The sequence below is a fragment of the Pelobates fuscus genome, chromosome 2 (assembly GCF_036172605.1).
Source record: "Pelobates fuscus isolate aPelFus1 chromosome 2, aPelFus1.pri, whole genome shotgun sequence".
In the NCBI taxonomy this organism is placed as follows: domain Eukaryota; kingdom Metazoa; phylum Chordata; class Amphibia; order Anura; family Pelobatidae; genus Pelobates; species Pelobates fuscus.
The window spans coordinates 130964525-130978857 of NC_086318.1; the positions used below are offsets into that span (position 1 = coordinate 130964525).

At 34.4% G+C, this 14333-nt stretch overlaps 1 protein-coding gene across 1 annotated transcript in view; it reads left to right on the forward strand.

The window, feature by feature from the left end:
- The window catches only part of KCNMB2 (potassium calcium-activated channel subfamily M regulatory beta subunit 2), a 547710-nt gene extending 535870 nt beyond the window's left edge, over positions 1 to 11840 (forward strand). Inside the window, exon 6 of the mRNA XM_063441048.1 lies at positions 11556 to 11840. Coding sequence (XP_063297118.1) covers positions 11556 to 11840 — 285 coding nt within the window. The remainder of the gene's footprint in view (positions 1 to 11555) is intronic.
- Positions 11841 to 14333: the final 2493 nt, after the last annotated feature.

The window sequence follows — 14333 nt, forward strand, 5'->3', positions numbered from 1 at the left end:
GCACTGAATTTACCACCAGCCTTTGTCAAACGTTTGGGTAGTAATTTTTTTTTTTTTTTCATACACATTGTACTTTAGGCATGAATTAACAGATCCTGTTATATGTCACTGGCGAACAACCCCCAACATGTGTTCAGCAACATCTCCTGAGTACAGTTACACCACCCATGCATACGTTTGTTGGGTTGTTTGGGGGGCTAAAAGGCCACATTTGGCTGGTGCGCATATCTGTTTTCCAACATGTAGTCAACCTGCGCCCATGTCTTATTTGGGACATTTTTGAAGCCGGCCAATGTGTTTTACCTCCATCAAACCAGATATTTTTGAAAAGTAGACAACCCTATCTTTAGTTTGGCATATTTTTGCATCCCCCAGTTAATGTTACCATCATAAAAGTATATATTTTTGTAAACTAGACATGCCAGGGTATTGTATATGTTTTAACTTCCTTCCCCCAAGTATTGTGCTAAGAAAATTTCAGAGAAAGTGCATGGTGGTATTTTTTTAATTCTGCTTTTTGATTTTAGCCAGTTGGTATATGTTACTCCCAGAAAACACCCCAGTTTGTATAAATGCACTGCTGTAACATGATTTGGCAGGGAAGGGGGTAAAAAGGAATTGTATACATTGTTTACTCCTTTTCATAGGTTCTGGCAACACTGCTGGCAACAAACTATCACAATCCCTGTCTCTCTCCCTCTCAAAATGCTAGAGAGGAGACAGGGGCAGAGATCACTGTCAAAGTGAGTGTTTGTAATACCCACTTTGACAGCAGCCAATTATGAGCGACCGCATATCGCACAAACAACATAATTGGCTGTTACTATCTGCCTCGCATGCCTGGCAGATCGTAACAGTGGTATTTCGGTGGAAGCGATCTCAGATCACTCCTGCTGCTTGTTTTACGTTATGACGGTTCAGGACCATCATCGGTCCTCAAGGGGATGTTTCTGACCATCATCTGTGCTCAAGGGGTTAAAGAACATTAGAGATAAAGTTTATTATTGCAACTTTTTTCATACATTGCTCATCTTAACTATTATTTTCAGTTGTGTATGATTAGTACATGCCTCTTTAAGTGCAATAAATTTAATAGTGTTAAATCTGTCTTTTGTAATAGATAATAGATGCTAAGATGATACAAAACTTATGATAAAAGAATGGTGAAAAAGACAAAACTAATATATTTATTACAAACTGACATAAAACATTTACAACATTTACAAGAGGTAAAAAATGGGTACTTACCTATGGGTTTATCTTACAGTTTGAATAAGTAATCTAATGGTAAGATTAAATGAACTCTATAGCATTAGAAATACAAATCTGTATTACTAATACTATAGTGTTCTTTTCTGCTTTTATTTTAAGGCTCACCTCAAAATCTAAATTAAAATAAAAAATAAAAAAGATTTTACTTGCCTTTTATCCACCTCCTGCGATGCCACAATGTCTCTTGTTTATCTTCCAATCTATATAGAGGAGCATTTGGGATGAAAAGCACATGCGTGCCCAGTGCTGTCTTCCTCAAATGAAATGGAGGTTAGCTGTGAGAACTGAGTTTGACTCAGTTCTCAAAGTGGAAGCTCCTCTTGTAGTCAGAAAGACAGTCATACGTATTTAACCTTGCATAATTATTTACATTGCCATGTAAAAACTACAGGGTCATTGCACCTAAACCACTTCATTAAGATGAAGGGGCCTGGGTACCTTTAGTTGTCCTTCAAGAAATGATCAGGTATGATGATATATTTTTTAGCTAAACTAGACAATGAGAAGGGTAATGCAGCTTGAGAAAGCCTTAGTGTTAGGTGAGAATGTTGTCAGCTTGCTTTGACCTCAATAAATTTGGAATCTTTTTTCATCTAGTGATGCGTGCTGGACATTATTCTTTCTTGATTCTAAATAAAATATCTGAGGCTGATGCACTAGAGGATATAATTTATTATTTTTGGTTTTCTCCACCTGAATACTGAAAATAAGCAGAGGAAAACTAAAATACACAAAAAAGTCAGATACAATAACAAATAGATCTTACAGTTTAAGAAGAAGGAACAATTGTTGTTAATATTTCTGCTATTTGGCAAGGTAAGATGTATTTTGTAAAGGTTTATCCTGAGGCTTATCACGCAATAAGAAACTTGTCACTTTAGATGCAAATTTGTATAGATTTTTTTATTCAAATCTTTATTTTGTGATATTGAAGTGTGTGTTCACATAGGAAGATTGCATTACTAAGAGGCAGGTAATAATACAAGGCTAGTGATCATGGAGATGGATTTGAGAAATAAGAGACTAATTTTGTTGTCCCCATTACAATCATCCTGTGTAGAATTGTATTGATTTGATGAAACGTGACATTGTAAAATTGTTCAAAGTACAAATGGACGAGAAACACATCCACCAAACTTGATGGCAGGTGAGCAAAGGCCACCACAAAATCAATGCACTAAAAATATATAATAATAGACACTACAACAAGGACAACTTAAAACAGAATTAATAAGATATTTGAATGTATATTTCACGAAATTACAATTTTCCGAACATTTTGGGGAAGTCAAATCAGTACTGGGCATTTCACTACTAGAGAATATATTTTTGCACATGTTTCTACACTTTATTATTGATTAGAAAAGAAAACTATAAATGAGTTTACAGTAATCCCATTTTATATAACACTATCACACGTATTACTTTCTCAAAAATATCTATGAAAAATTATATGAACTTTCAAAGGATCAAAGTCTCCTCTACATAGCGTATTAAAATCATTTTACATAAAGTAAAAAATAAATAAAGTAAAAATAAAAAGCAAAAAAATGTAAAGGATGTTACACTAAAAGGTGCAAACCAGTTTTGCATCAGTTTGATGGAGTTATGTTAGAATCAGTGTTATACTTTTATTTTCAGTTATTACTCTGTATCTAGTTTTCAGAACATTTAATAAGCTAATGTTTCAGGTAACTAGTGTGTATTACCACAGCACCATAACCACTACAGGACGCTCTTCTCTGATATATCTAAAGCGGATGTTGAGGAGGCTGGATGGGAGGCATTTAGGAAACTTGTTGGAAAAAAAAAAACAATTTATCTAATTCAATGGATGCCACCATGGGATTTCTGGCACTACACAGTAGTGACTTTGGAGCTCAGTAACAGTGAATAAATAATTTTATAAAATGGGACATTTTTAAATGATTATCAATGTGGATCTCTAAATAGCTACTTTAGTTATTTTATGTTCAACATAATATATAATAATTCCTATGGCCTATGAAAACAACTGCACACTTTTATTATATATGCTGTTTTAGAAATATATATTTCTATTCACACAGATAAAGAAGAAATAGAAATTTGGAGATTTCACCTGTGGTCACTTTGCTGTTCTTTTAAGTCCACCCTTTTAATATCGGTCTCTTACTTCGCCAAAGGTCATTCTGACATTTTCATTCTCATCATCACAAGTTTACTTTTTGTTGATGGTGGTAATCCCTCCAGGACAGGGAGTTGGGCAAATCTTACAATATCATAATTGTCTTGGCATGCCATCTGTCACGCAGTGTTTATTGCAAGAAAATAGTGCTGCATATGAAATTATGATGTTTTTTGATGTATTATGATGGTTTTTTCTCAATAACAGCATATTCGAGTATTTTCCCACATGCATTGTGAACTTTCCAATATGGTAATTGCCTTAATGAGATAAAGTGCTCCAAGATATTAACTGCGTGAAATTGATATAGCTGTCAATCATTGAAGGAACAAGAAAACATCAATGGAGGTCATTGGTCTTGTGGTTTTGGTTGAAGAACTGGTTATTGAAAGGCTTTTACATAGAACAACATTAATTGTATACATTCAGTTTCAATATGTAAAAGAACCAACTTCTTAGATTGGCAGCTTCTAAAATAGACAATAAATAGATCTTCTAAACGTTTGGGATAAGGGTGAACTATCTAAATAAAGATTTTGAAAGATTTTCAATTATTAAACATACATATTATGCCAATATGATTGGGCATATATACAAATTACAAGTAGACAAAATGGCAATGTTTGATAGAATCTGAGGAAGTGAAAATAGAAAGATTTGAATATTTGATGTAATAGTGGTAAACAATTTACGAATCTAATATAACTTAAATCTTCCATACTAATTCAAATAATCCAGACATGGGATGAAATTAAGAAATATTTAGAAAATAATATGATGGATTTATCTTTAAAAAATTGGCCAAATGTCAACAAATTACCATTGCGGACATCACTCAGCAAGATCAAATAGAGTCATTCCCTAATATTATATTAAAGTACCAAATATTAAAGTACCAAATAACAAACAAAGAAATATTTTAATTTTTGAGAATAAAAAAAAGTTTAACAATAATTCATAAACATATGGAACAAATGTTCTCACATGTCAAGGTTAAAAAAAATACCTCTAAAGCCAATAAGTCTATCGAGTTGATAAATGACAAACCAATAAAAATAATCAATACCTGGAATAAGGAGTTAGGATTGGAGATTTCAGAACTTGATTGCTGCTCTTCTCTACGGCAGGTATATAAAAATATACATTGCATTAATTTAATAAAAATGTCTATATAAAATCATGTATAATTGTTATTTGGTTCCATCAAGACTATCCAAAATATCCTACTTAACTCCAAATTGTTGGAGATGTGGAAATCCAGCGGGTATCTTTATACATATCTGGTGGACATGTCCGTTAATTAAAACAATCTGGAAATGGGCATATGACAGTTTAGGGTATTATTGAATGAAAATGTGAATAAGTGCCCAGAGACCGCGCTATTAAATTTGAAACTTGATGTACTTTCAAAAGAAAATAGGTGTCTGGTTATTCATTGTCTCATAGCAACAAAAATTATAACAGCCAGAAATTGGAAATCTAATAACCTGTTCCAAAAACAGCAGTATCAATTGATATTCCAATTACGTATGGAAAAAGAATTGGCTAACTCAAATCCTCAGCAATATAAAAAACAAGGTTGTTCTGATCTATGGTTAAAAAAAAAAAAGTCAAACTAAGATAAAGGAAAATTTGTTTACCTTGCAAAAAGCATGATAGATAATTATGATAACTCCTGATCTGAATTTTTAAATTTGTATTTGTATTATGTCAAAGTGAGTTTAAAAGATCACTATAGTGTCAGGAAAACAAACTCATTTTCTTGACACTATATAACCCTTAGGTCCCCCCCACCCTGAGGGCCCCCCTCCCGCTGGGCTTAAGGGGCTAAACCCCTCAAGCCACTTACCTTAATCCAGCGCCGGGCTCCCTCGGCGCTGGTGACCTCTCCTCCCCTTCCGACGTCAGCTCTCGAGTGGAGCGGAATGCGCATGCGTATGCGTATTCAAACAGTCCATAGGAAAGCATTTCTCAATGCTTTCCTATGGACGTTCTGCATGAGGCTGGATTAACCCTGCAATGTAAACATAGCAGTTTCTCTGAACTCTGAAACTGCTATGTTTACACCTAAAGGGTTAAAACCTGGGGGACATGGTACCCAGACCACTTCATTGAGCTGAAGTGGTCTGGGTGACTATAGTGTCCCTTTAAAGTCTTTGTTGTAGGCTATGCTTATATATTTAGATGTTAAATTGTCTAAAGAAACAGAAATTAATTAAGATATCTAAACATACTAATGGATGTTGTGATATACAAGCCTATAATGTTTTGTGGCGTCTTTGTATAATATTTGAAAAATTAAATGAAAAATATTTATAAAAAAAAAATTAATAATAACAATAGGTAGATTTTATAATAGTTGAGAAAGGGAAACATAAAATTACAGTAAAATATTTAATGTGAAAGACATATAAAGATATACAGTTATAATTAGACATTATATTAGAACATATAATAAAGTCAATTTTGTATGACTGCACTATCAGGGCTGGCCTTATGAGTGTGCGAGCTTAGGGGTGCCATGGAGCAGAGGGCACCATGTGGCTTACACAGCTCACAGATGGCAGGGTGACAGGAGTGCAGGTAAGCTAAAGCAGGTACCTGGGTGGAGGATTTCATTATTCTCCACTTGGGTCTATGAAAAATAATATCGAGGCAGCGCGGGCAGGGCTTCCCGAGTAGCAGGGGTGGGGCTAAAATGGCAGCAGAGGCAGGGCTAATACTTACCAGAAGCCCCTGGTAAATGCTGCACATGAAGGGCAAAGCAGGAAGGAGTCCCTGCTTCCCCAACAACCAACTGCCTCCATTCCCACTTCCAGCCATAATGGAAAGAGGTAAGTGTGTGTGTGTGTGTGTGTGTGTGTGTGATTGTCTGTGCATTTGACTGTCTGTCTGTCTGTGAGTGTGTGACTGTCTGAATATGTGTGTGACAGTCTGCCTGTGAGTGTGACTGTCTGACTTTAACAGAGTATGTGTGCCCCTAGCAGCATGAGTGGGTGTCTGCCTGCCTGTAACTGAGTGTGTGTGACTGTCTGCTTGTAACAGAGTATGTGTGACTGTCTGCTTGTGACTGTGTGTGACTGTCTGCCTTTAACTGTGTGTGTGACTGTGCCTGTAACTGTACATGATTGTGTGGCTGTAACTGTGTGTGACTGTCTGCCTATAACTGAGTGTGTCTGACTGTCTGCCTGTAACTGAGTATGTCTGTCTGTCTGCTTGCAACTATTTGTGTGACTGTCTGCCTGTACCTGTGTGTATGTGTGTGTGTGTGTGTGTGTGTGTGTGTGTGACTGTCTGCCTGTAACTGAGTGTGTCTGACTGTCTGCCTGTAACTGAGTATGTCTGTCTGTCTGCTTGCAACTATTTGTGTGACTGTCTGCCTGTACCTGTGTGTGTGACTGTATACAGGCAACTTGGGGGAGAGGGGAAGGGGCACCGTGAAGACTTTTTGCACAGGGCGCCTAATGGCCTAAGGCTGGCACGTGCACTATGACTTGATTTCCATTTTGTCAAAGTATTCCAGTTCTGCCATTATCTAAACTAGGAAATGTAAGATTAGCTCAGAAAATCAAATATGCATTGGTGCAATGAATAGGGTTCAATTGTTTGCAGAACTTGTAGACCATTCAAACAGACTTGCTTCTCGTACATAACCAACATTATATCATGCCAACACTGATGAAATCAGGTCTATTATTGGGCATCGTGAGGCTTAATATACATGTCATTGACCATTCTCCATTTTTTTTTTTTTTACTTTTAAATTGATGCAAGGTGAGCAATCAATATTCACTACACTCAAACAAGTTTTCATTGATAAATATAACCTTGGATATTGCACTGGATATTAAAATGCTTGCAATTTTTAACCAATTAGTCTTTCATAAGTATATTGGTAAAATCTGCTTTATGTTTCTAAAACTGAAATGGTTCAGTTTCATTTCATCACACAGAATAATTATCTGCAAGCTACATGAATACCAAGTAAAGCACATTTTGATCCATTGAAACACAAAATTAAATCTGTCTAATGATACTGGAGAAATCATATTTCTTTTTCTGCATAAATTTGAAATGAAGAAAAATCTGTGTTCTGCATTGCTATCGGTTACTAAATGTCAGCTGAATTGTTTGATGATCTAATAATAATGGTTGACTGAATTAATAACATTCATTGTTGCGTAATAATGGAAGGAAAATTCCTGCTGGATCTGAAAATAGCCTGGAGAATGAGTTCTGGTTTCCCAGAACAATTCTTAGAAATGGCTCAAAATACGTATGTCCCTGACACATCAGATTTGAGTGTAATATGTATTGTATGCTTAGTCATGTACTTATTCTCTTGGTCGATGTCATGTTACATCTAAACCATTTCTGCAGGTAATTCATTGGTTTCTTACTATATACAGTATGGCAACTTGTTATGTAAACAGATTTTATTCAAAGAATAATTTTTTGAATTAGTAAGCACGCTGTGAAAAAAAAGAAGTTGATGGTTTTTCTATGTTAACTATTCATATTCATTCAGAGTGACACATAAAGATTTATTTAACCAATCATTGATAACAGGAGTAGTCCCAGAAGATTGGAAGTTGGTGAATGTTGTGCCCATTCACAAGAAAGGTAAAAATGGGCAAACTAATCTTATTGATTTTTTTGATTGGGTAACTAAAATTATAGATCAGGGTTGTGCAGTAGACATTGCTTACCTAGATTTCAGTAAGGCTTTTGACACTGTTGCACATATAAGGCTTATCAATAAACTGCAATCTTTAAGTTTGGATTTCAATATTGTTGAATGGGTGAGGCAGTGGCTGAGTAGACAGCAACAGAGGGTTGTAGTCAATGGAGTATATTCGAAGCTTGGGCTTGTCACCAGTGGGGTACCTCAGGGATCTGTACTTGGACCCATTCTCTTTAATATTTTTATTAGTGATATTGCAGAAGGTCTTGATGGTAAGGTGTGTCTTTTTGCAGATGATACTAAGATATGTAACAGGGTTGATGCTCCAGGAGGGATAAGCCAAATGGCTAATGATTTAGGTAAACTAGAAAAATGGTCAGAGTCGTGGCAACTGACATTTAATGTGGATAAGTGCAAGATAATTCATCTTGGATGTAAAAATCCAAGGGCAGAGTACAGAATATTTGATAGAGTCCTAACCTCAACATCTGAGGAAAGGGATTTAGGGGTGATTATTTATGATGACTTACATACTTACAGAACATCTTACATACTTGTACAGAACACTGGAGAGACGTCACTTGGAGTATTGTACGCAGTACTGGAGACCGTATCTTCAGAAGGATATTGATACCTTAGAGAGAGTTCAGAGAAGGACTACTAAACTGGTTCATGGATTGCAGGATAAAACTTACAAGGAAAGGTTAAAGGATCTTAACATGTATAGTTTGGAGGAGAGACGAGACAGGGGGGATATGATAGAAACATTTAAATACATAAAGGGAATCAACACAGTAAAGGAGGAGACTATATTTAAAATAAGAAAAACTACCACAACCAGAGGACATAGTATTAAATTAGAGGGGCAATGGTTTAAAAATAATATCAGGAAGTATTACTTTACTGAGAGGGTAGTGGATGCATGGAATAGCCTTCCAGCTGAAGTGGTAGAGGTTAACACAGTAAAGGAGTTTAAGCATGGCATAGGCATAGGGATAGGCATAAGGCTATCCTAACTATAAGATAAGGCCAAAGACTAATGAAAGTATTTAGAAAATTGGGCAGACTAGATGGGCTGAATGGTTCTTATCTGCCGTCACATTCTATGTTTCTATATGTTAACCATAAGAAGATAACAACTGCTTCTCAATGTATATTGAAATACTCATGATATCTGCAGAGTAAAATTGTGAAAGTTCAACCACAAACAAATTGGTATTCCATTCACAGAAACTGATTATGTGGGCTTATGATAAATGACCACATTTCCACTGTTTCCCAATTCAAAAAACTTTACGTCAGCAGGTCTTCATGGCAACATTGAAAAAGGCATGTAATAGGACCGTTTGTTTCTTTTAATGGTAATTATTTACACTCTGCATTTAAAATTAGATAACTGCAGCCCTGTTTTTGGATAGTATGTTGCTGTCAAGAACACATACCAAGTCATGTGCACCTTCATCAGAGGCAAGAAGTATAATGACCAGGCTGCCCCTTGTATATGTATCTCTCAAATGGGTCTTGACAGTTTGAGCCAATCGCTGGCATATACATCAGATATTTCCAGGTGACACTTCCCCTCACAGTTGTGAGAGTAACTGTCTTCTTGTTAATTCATTAAACAATCTAGCATGTTTAAAAAGATATTAAGCAGATCTGTCATAATATGTTATTAACTCATAATTATATAAATGCATAATAAAAATGATTTTTGAGTTGTCATTGATGGTAAATTTTCAGGCTGGACAAAAGTGGTGTCCCTCAGGGTTCAGTTTTGGGCCCACTTCTATTTAACATATTTATAAATGATTTTGATATAGGCATTGAAAGTCATGTTTCAGTGTTTGCAGATGACACAAAACATTGTAAAGTAATAACATGTGAGCAGGATATTGCTTTGCTGCAGAGGGATTTGGATAGATTGGGGGACTGGGCACTGAAATGGCAGAGGAAATTTAACGTAGAGAAATGCAAAGTTATGCACTTTGGGGTCAAGAATGCACAAGCAACTTATACCCTAAATGGTAGTGAATAAGGGATAACCCCACACGAGAAGGATTTGGGAATTGTTATAGACAACAAATTAGGCAGCAATATGCAATGTCAATCTGCAGTTGCTAAGGCAGTAAGGTTTTGTCATGTATAAATAGGGGCATAAATTCTCGGGATGGAAATATAATTTTGCCTCTTTATAAATCGCTGGTAAGATCACACCTTGAATATGCTGTGCAATTTTGGGCACCTGTTCTAAAAAAGGATATCATGACACTAGAAAAAGTGCAGAGACGAGTTACAAAATTGATAAAAGGAATGGAGCATTTTAGTTACGAAGAAAGGTTAAAAAAAAAAATCTCTTTAGTTTGGAAGAACGGCGCCTCAGAGGGGATATGATAACATTATACAAATATATTCAAGGCCAACACAAACCATTATCTGGAAATCTATTCAGAAACAGGGCTATACATAGGACACGAGGTCACACATTTAGGCTGGAAGAAAGGAGATTTCACCTAAGGCAAAGAAAAGGTTTTTTTACAGTGAGAGCAATAAAGATATGGAATTCTCTGCCTGAAGAGGTGGTTTTATCAGAGTCCATACAGATGTTTAAACTGCAATTGGATAAATACTTGCAAAAACATAACATACAGGGATATAATTTCTAATTAGTGGGGTAACAGCTGCTTGATCCAAGAAGACATCTGACACTTTTTGCCTTCTTTTGGATCAACAGCAAAAACATATGTGAGGAAATATATTAACAGCTAGAACAGCATATTGTATTACCTAATTTACATGGTTTAACTTATTAAACGTAATTGAGTAATTAGCAATAACTTGGCATGAAGTACCAAATGTTACCAATAGTGCCATAATCCAATGATTTGTTTAACATTGAGTATTTGCTAGCCTGAAATTATATAATATTTATATATATATATATATATATATATATATATAAATATTTTATTATTATTATTTTTTTATTCATTTTCTTAAGTTCTATCTTTCTTCCTATGAGTTTATTACCAAGTTTCCCAGTTTACAGTTTGGCATTAGCAACACATATCCTTTGAAGTATTATTCATGTTACTGAATTTTATGAAGCAAATTTTTTATTCATAAGAGCGCAATAGTGTCCCAGTGGGGGTAGTATATAATGCTTGTTCGGGTGAAAAACCTTTTTGATACCATTTTAAAAAATCCATTTCTCCTTCCCAGAATCTGAAACAGGGGCAAAATTTATTCTGAAATGTAATTATTATTTATTATTTCTAAGTCAAAAGGTATCCATCTACTGTTTGAGGAAGGCTGCGTTAGTTTTAGATGGAATATATATCATTTTACACCTTAAAAATATTTATAAGTATCCTGATTTATTCAGTGAATGCATTAGTTTCAGCAGTCAATCAATGTATTCTTTTGTATTTGCAGTGCTCGTATATACCCAGATGTGGGAAGAACTATGAAGAATCAATGTCCCTTGTTAATATCATTATGGAAAACTTCCGAAAACATCAGCGTTTTTCGTGTTTTTATGATCCTGAAGGAAATCAAAAGAATGTCATTTTGACCAAACTCTACAGTTCCAACGTGTTATTTCATTCGTTGTTTTGGCCGACATGTATGATGGTCGGTGGGATTGCCATTATCGCAATGGTGAAGCTCACACAGTATCTCTCTCTTCTATGTGAGAGAATCCAAAGGATCAACAGATAAAGCCAAGTTCCCAAGTTACTTTACAACAAAATACTGGGTTATTTTTTGTTGGTTTTTCTTTGTTTTGTTTTGTTTTTTTCATTCTTCACCAAAGAACCTTAAGTTTGTAATGTGCCAGTCTGTTTATAAGTTCCTTAATCTAATCTTACAAGTAGAGCAATAATGCAAAATCTGTTCTATATGCAAACATGTCATTATGACGCAGAACTAAAACTGTGGTTATTATTTTCATTACATATTCATATTTTGCATTTTTTACAGCCCCTAGAGGGTACCTATAAGTTCATCAGTGTTGGAGTTATTTATAGCAAGAGATTAAAGGAAAAATATAGCCAAATTTCCAAGTTGCACTTTTAAAAGCTATAATTTCATACCTTGATTGAAGTTAACCTGACACGCTATTTGTATACAATATAACCAATCTTTCAATCAAATTTCAATGTCCGACAGGTTGTTTCCAATGGTGCATTGAGCCTTTATGTATACATTCACAAAACAAGAAATTGTGGTTAACTGAAAACAAAGATTATTCTACTCGACAATAGGCTAATTTTGCCTACTTTTACCTAAATGTTGCACATTTGAGGTTTCAGTTTACTACAATTCACTGTTTGGGGATTAAAACTGATTATATATAATTATTCATCATAAATTAACACATTAAGAACATTCTCAAAAAAAGTTTTTGAACAAACGTTTATTGATTTTATGTAAACACCACCATACATGGGACAACTCTAAAACAATAAGAACAAGTGTGGAATGGTCCTCTAGGCTTGCAATGGTCTAATAGTGTAGCACTTTTTGTGCCATGACCTACACTATAGTAGTACATAGCATAGGACGTTTTGTGCCCTAACCTATAGTATATTAGTACATTCACTATAAAGAAAACAAGGAAGGAAAACATATTACCAAGTGACTGTAGGTGAGATTTTTTTTTCATTTATTTTACTATTATTTTATTACCATCAGTTAACAAAGATTGAGACTAGCAATTTGAAGATTACCTCCATTTTGTGCTAGTTTATTTTGAGCTACAATGTTCTTTAAAGAAGGACATATAATTAATTCATCAATAAACACTTTTATTATAGATTCATATACAAACCTTCATAGGTGCCAAATATACAAAGGAGGTTTATATTTAAGGATTAATTCTGGGCCAAATTACTAATTCTACAATGAGCAATATGAGTGTTCCATTGGTTCTAGTGGCTACTACTCCTAACATTTATAACTTTGCTCTAGAATTGTTCCCAATAATAAACCCCAAAGTCTTTTGAATTCAACCATTCCAACTGCCCATATTTAAAGATGCATAAATGAAGGTAGCATTGTCTCAAGGAAATAGAGATAAGCTTCTTCTTAAACTTGATTACACTTAAATTAGTTCACTCTTGTCTGCCATATGTAAAACAAGCAATTTAACTAATCTGAAAATAAAATCTTTGTTTAATGGAAACATGGATAACTCACACAAAAATCACCTTTTTAAAAATCACTACTCCAACATTATTCCAGCATAAAGATTCCAAAAATATATTTGTGCTTGTTTATTGACAGCTGTAAGTTCCTGTTATCAGGGTGTAAAAATAAATATGGCCACAGAAATGTATGCACACACCTGTATATTTGTTGGCATCTCTGCTTTTGTGGTTAACTCGTCCACTTTAATTAATTGATAACGTTTTAGACTTCTCATTCAAATAGTTCAACTCCCAAAGGCAATCCTTTTCTGTTTATCATATTGCACACGCACAAGGATTTGCTTTTTCCACATTCGTTTATTATATTTATATATATATATATATATATTTTTTTTTTTTATTATTATTTTTTTTTTTTACTGTACAATTATTTTAGACAAAATTTTAAACCAGACACAAGTAACATGATATAATTTCCGTCAATTGTTTTATTATTGTTTTATAATTGCCACAAGTGACTGGATCCTTTTACTTGAATGATTGAAAATAATTTTAATTTAAAAAATAGTGAAACCTGAAATTATTTTTGAGAATGTTTTTTTTATTTATCATGGCCCTTCTGTTTCTCCCTTCTTCATACCCCCATATTTCTTTATCTATAAAGTATATACACTACATAATGTCATTTCGTAATATGTGTTCCTGTAGAGCAAGTTAATTTTACATATGTTATTGTTGAAGGATAACAACATATCTTCCTCTATTTCGATTTTTATTTCCATTGATTTACAGGGCTTCCAAATGACTCTCCTGGTAGGGTCATGGTCATATTTTCAAACAGATGATAAAGCACTTTGTCTTATTTTTTTAATATATATATATATTACCCTACTATAGCAGAGCCATTATTAAATGGGTAGTTTCATCCTCCTATTTCCCTCATCAAAGATAATGGCATATTAATGTATTAAATGTTAGGCATTTTTTATAATTATTGCTTCTACACCTGCACTGTCAAAAAAAAGGAACTGTGGCTTTCCACAAGTAGATCACAATGCCTATT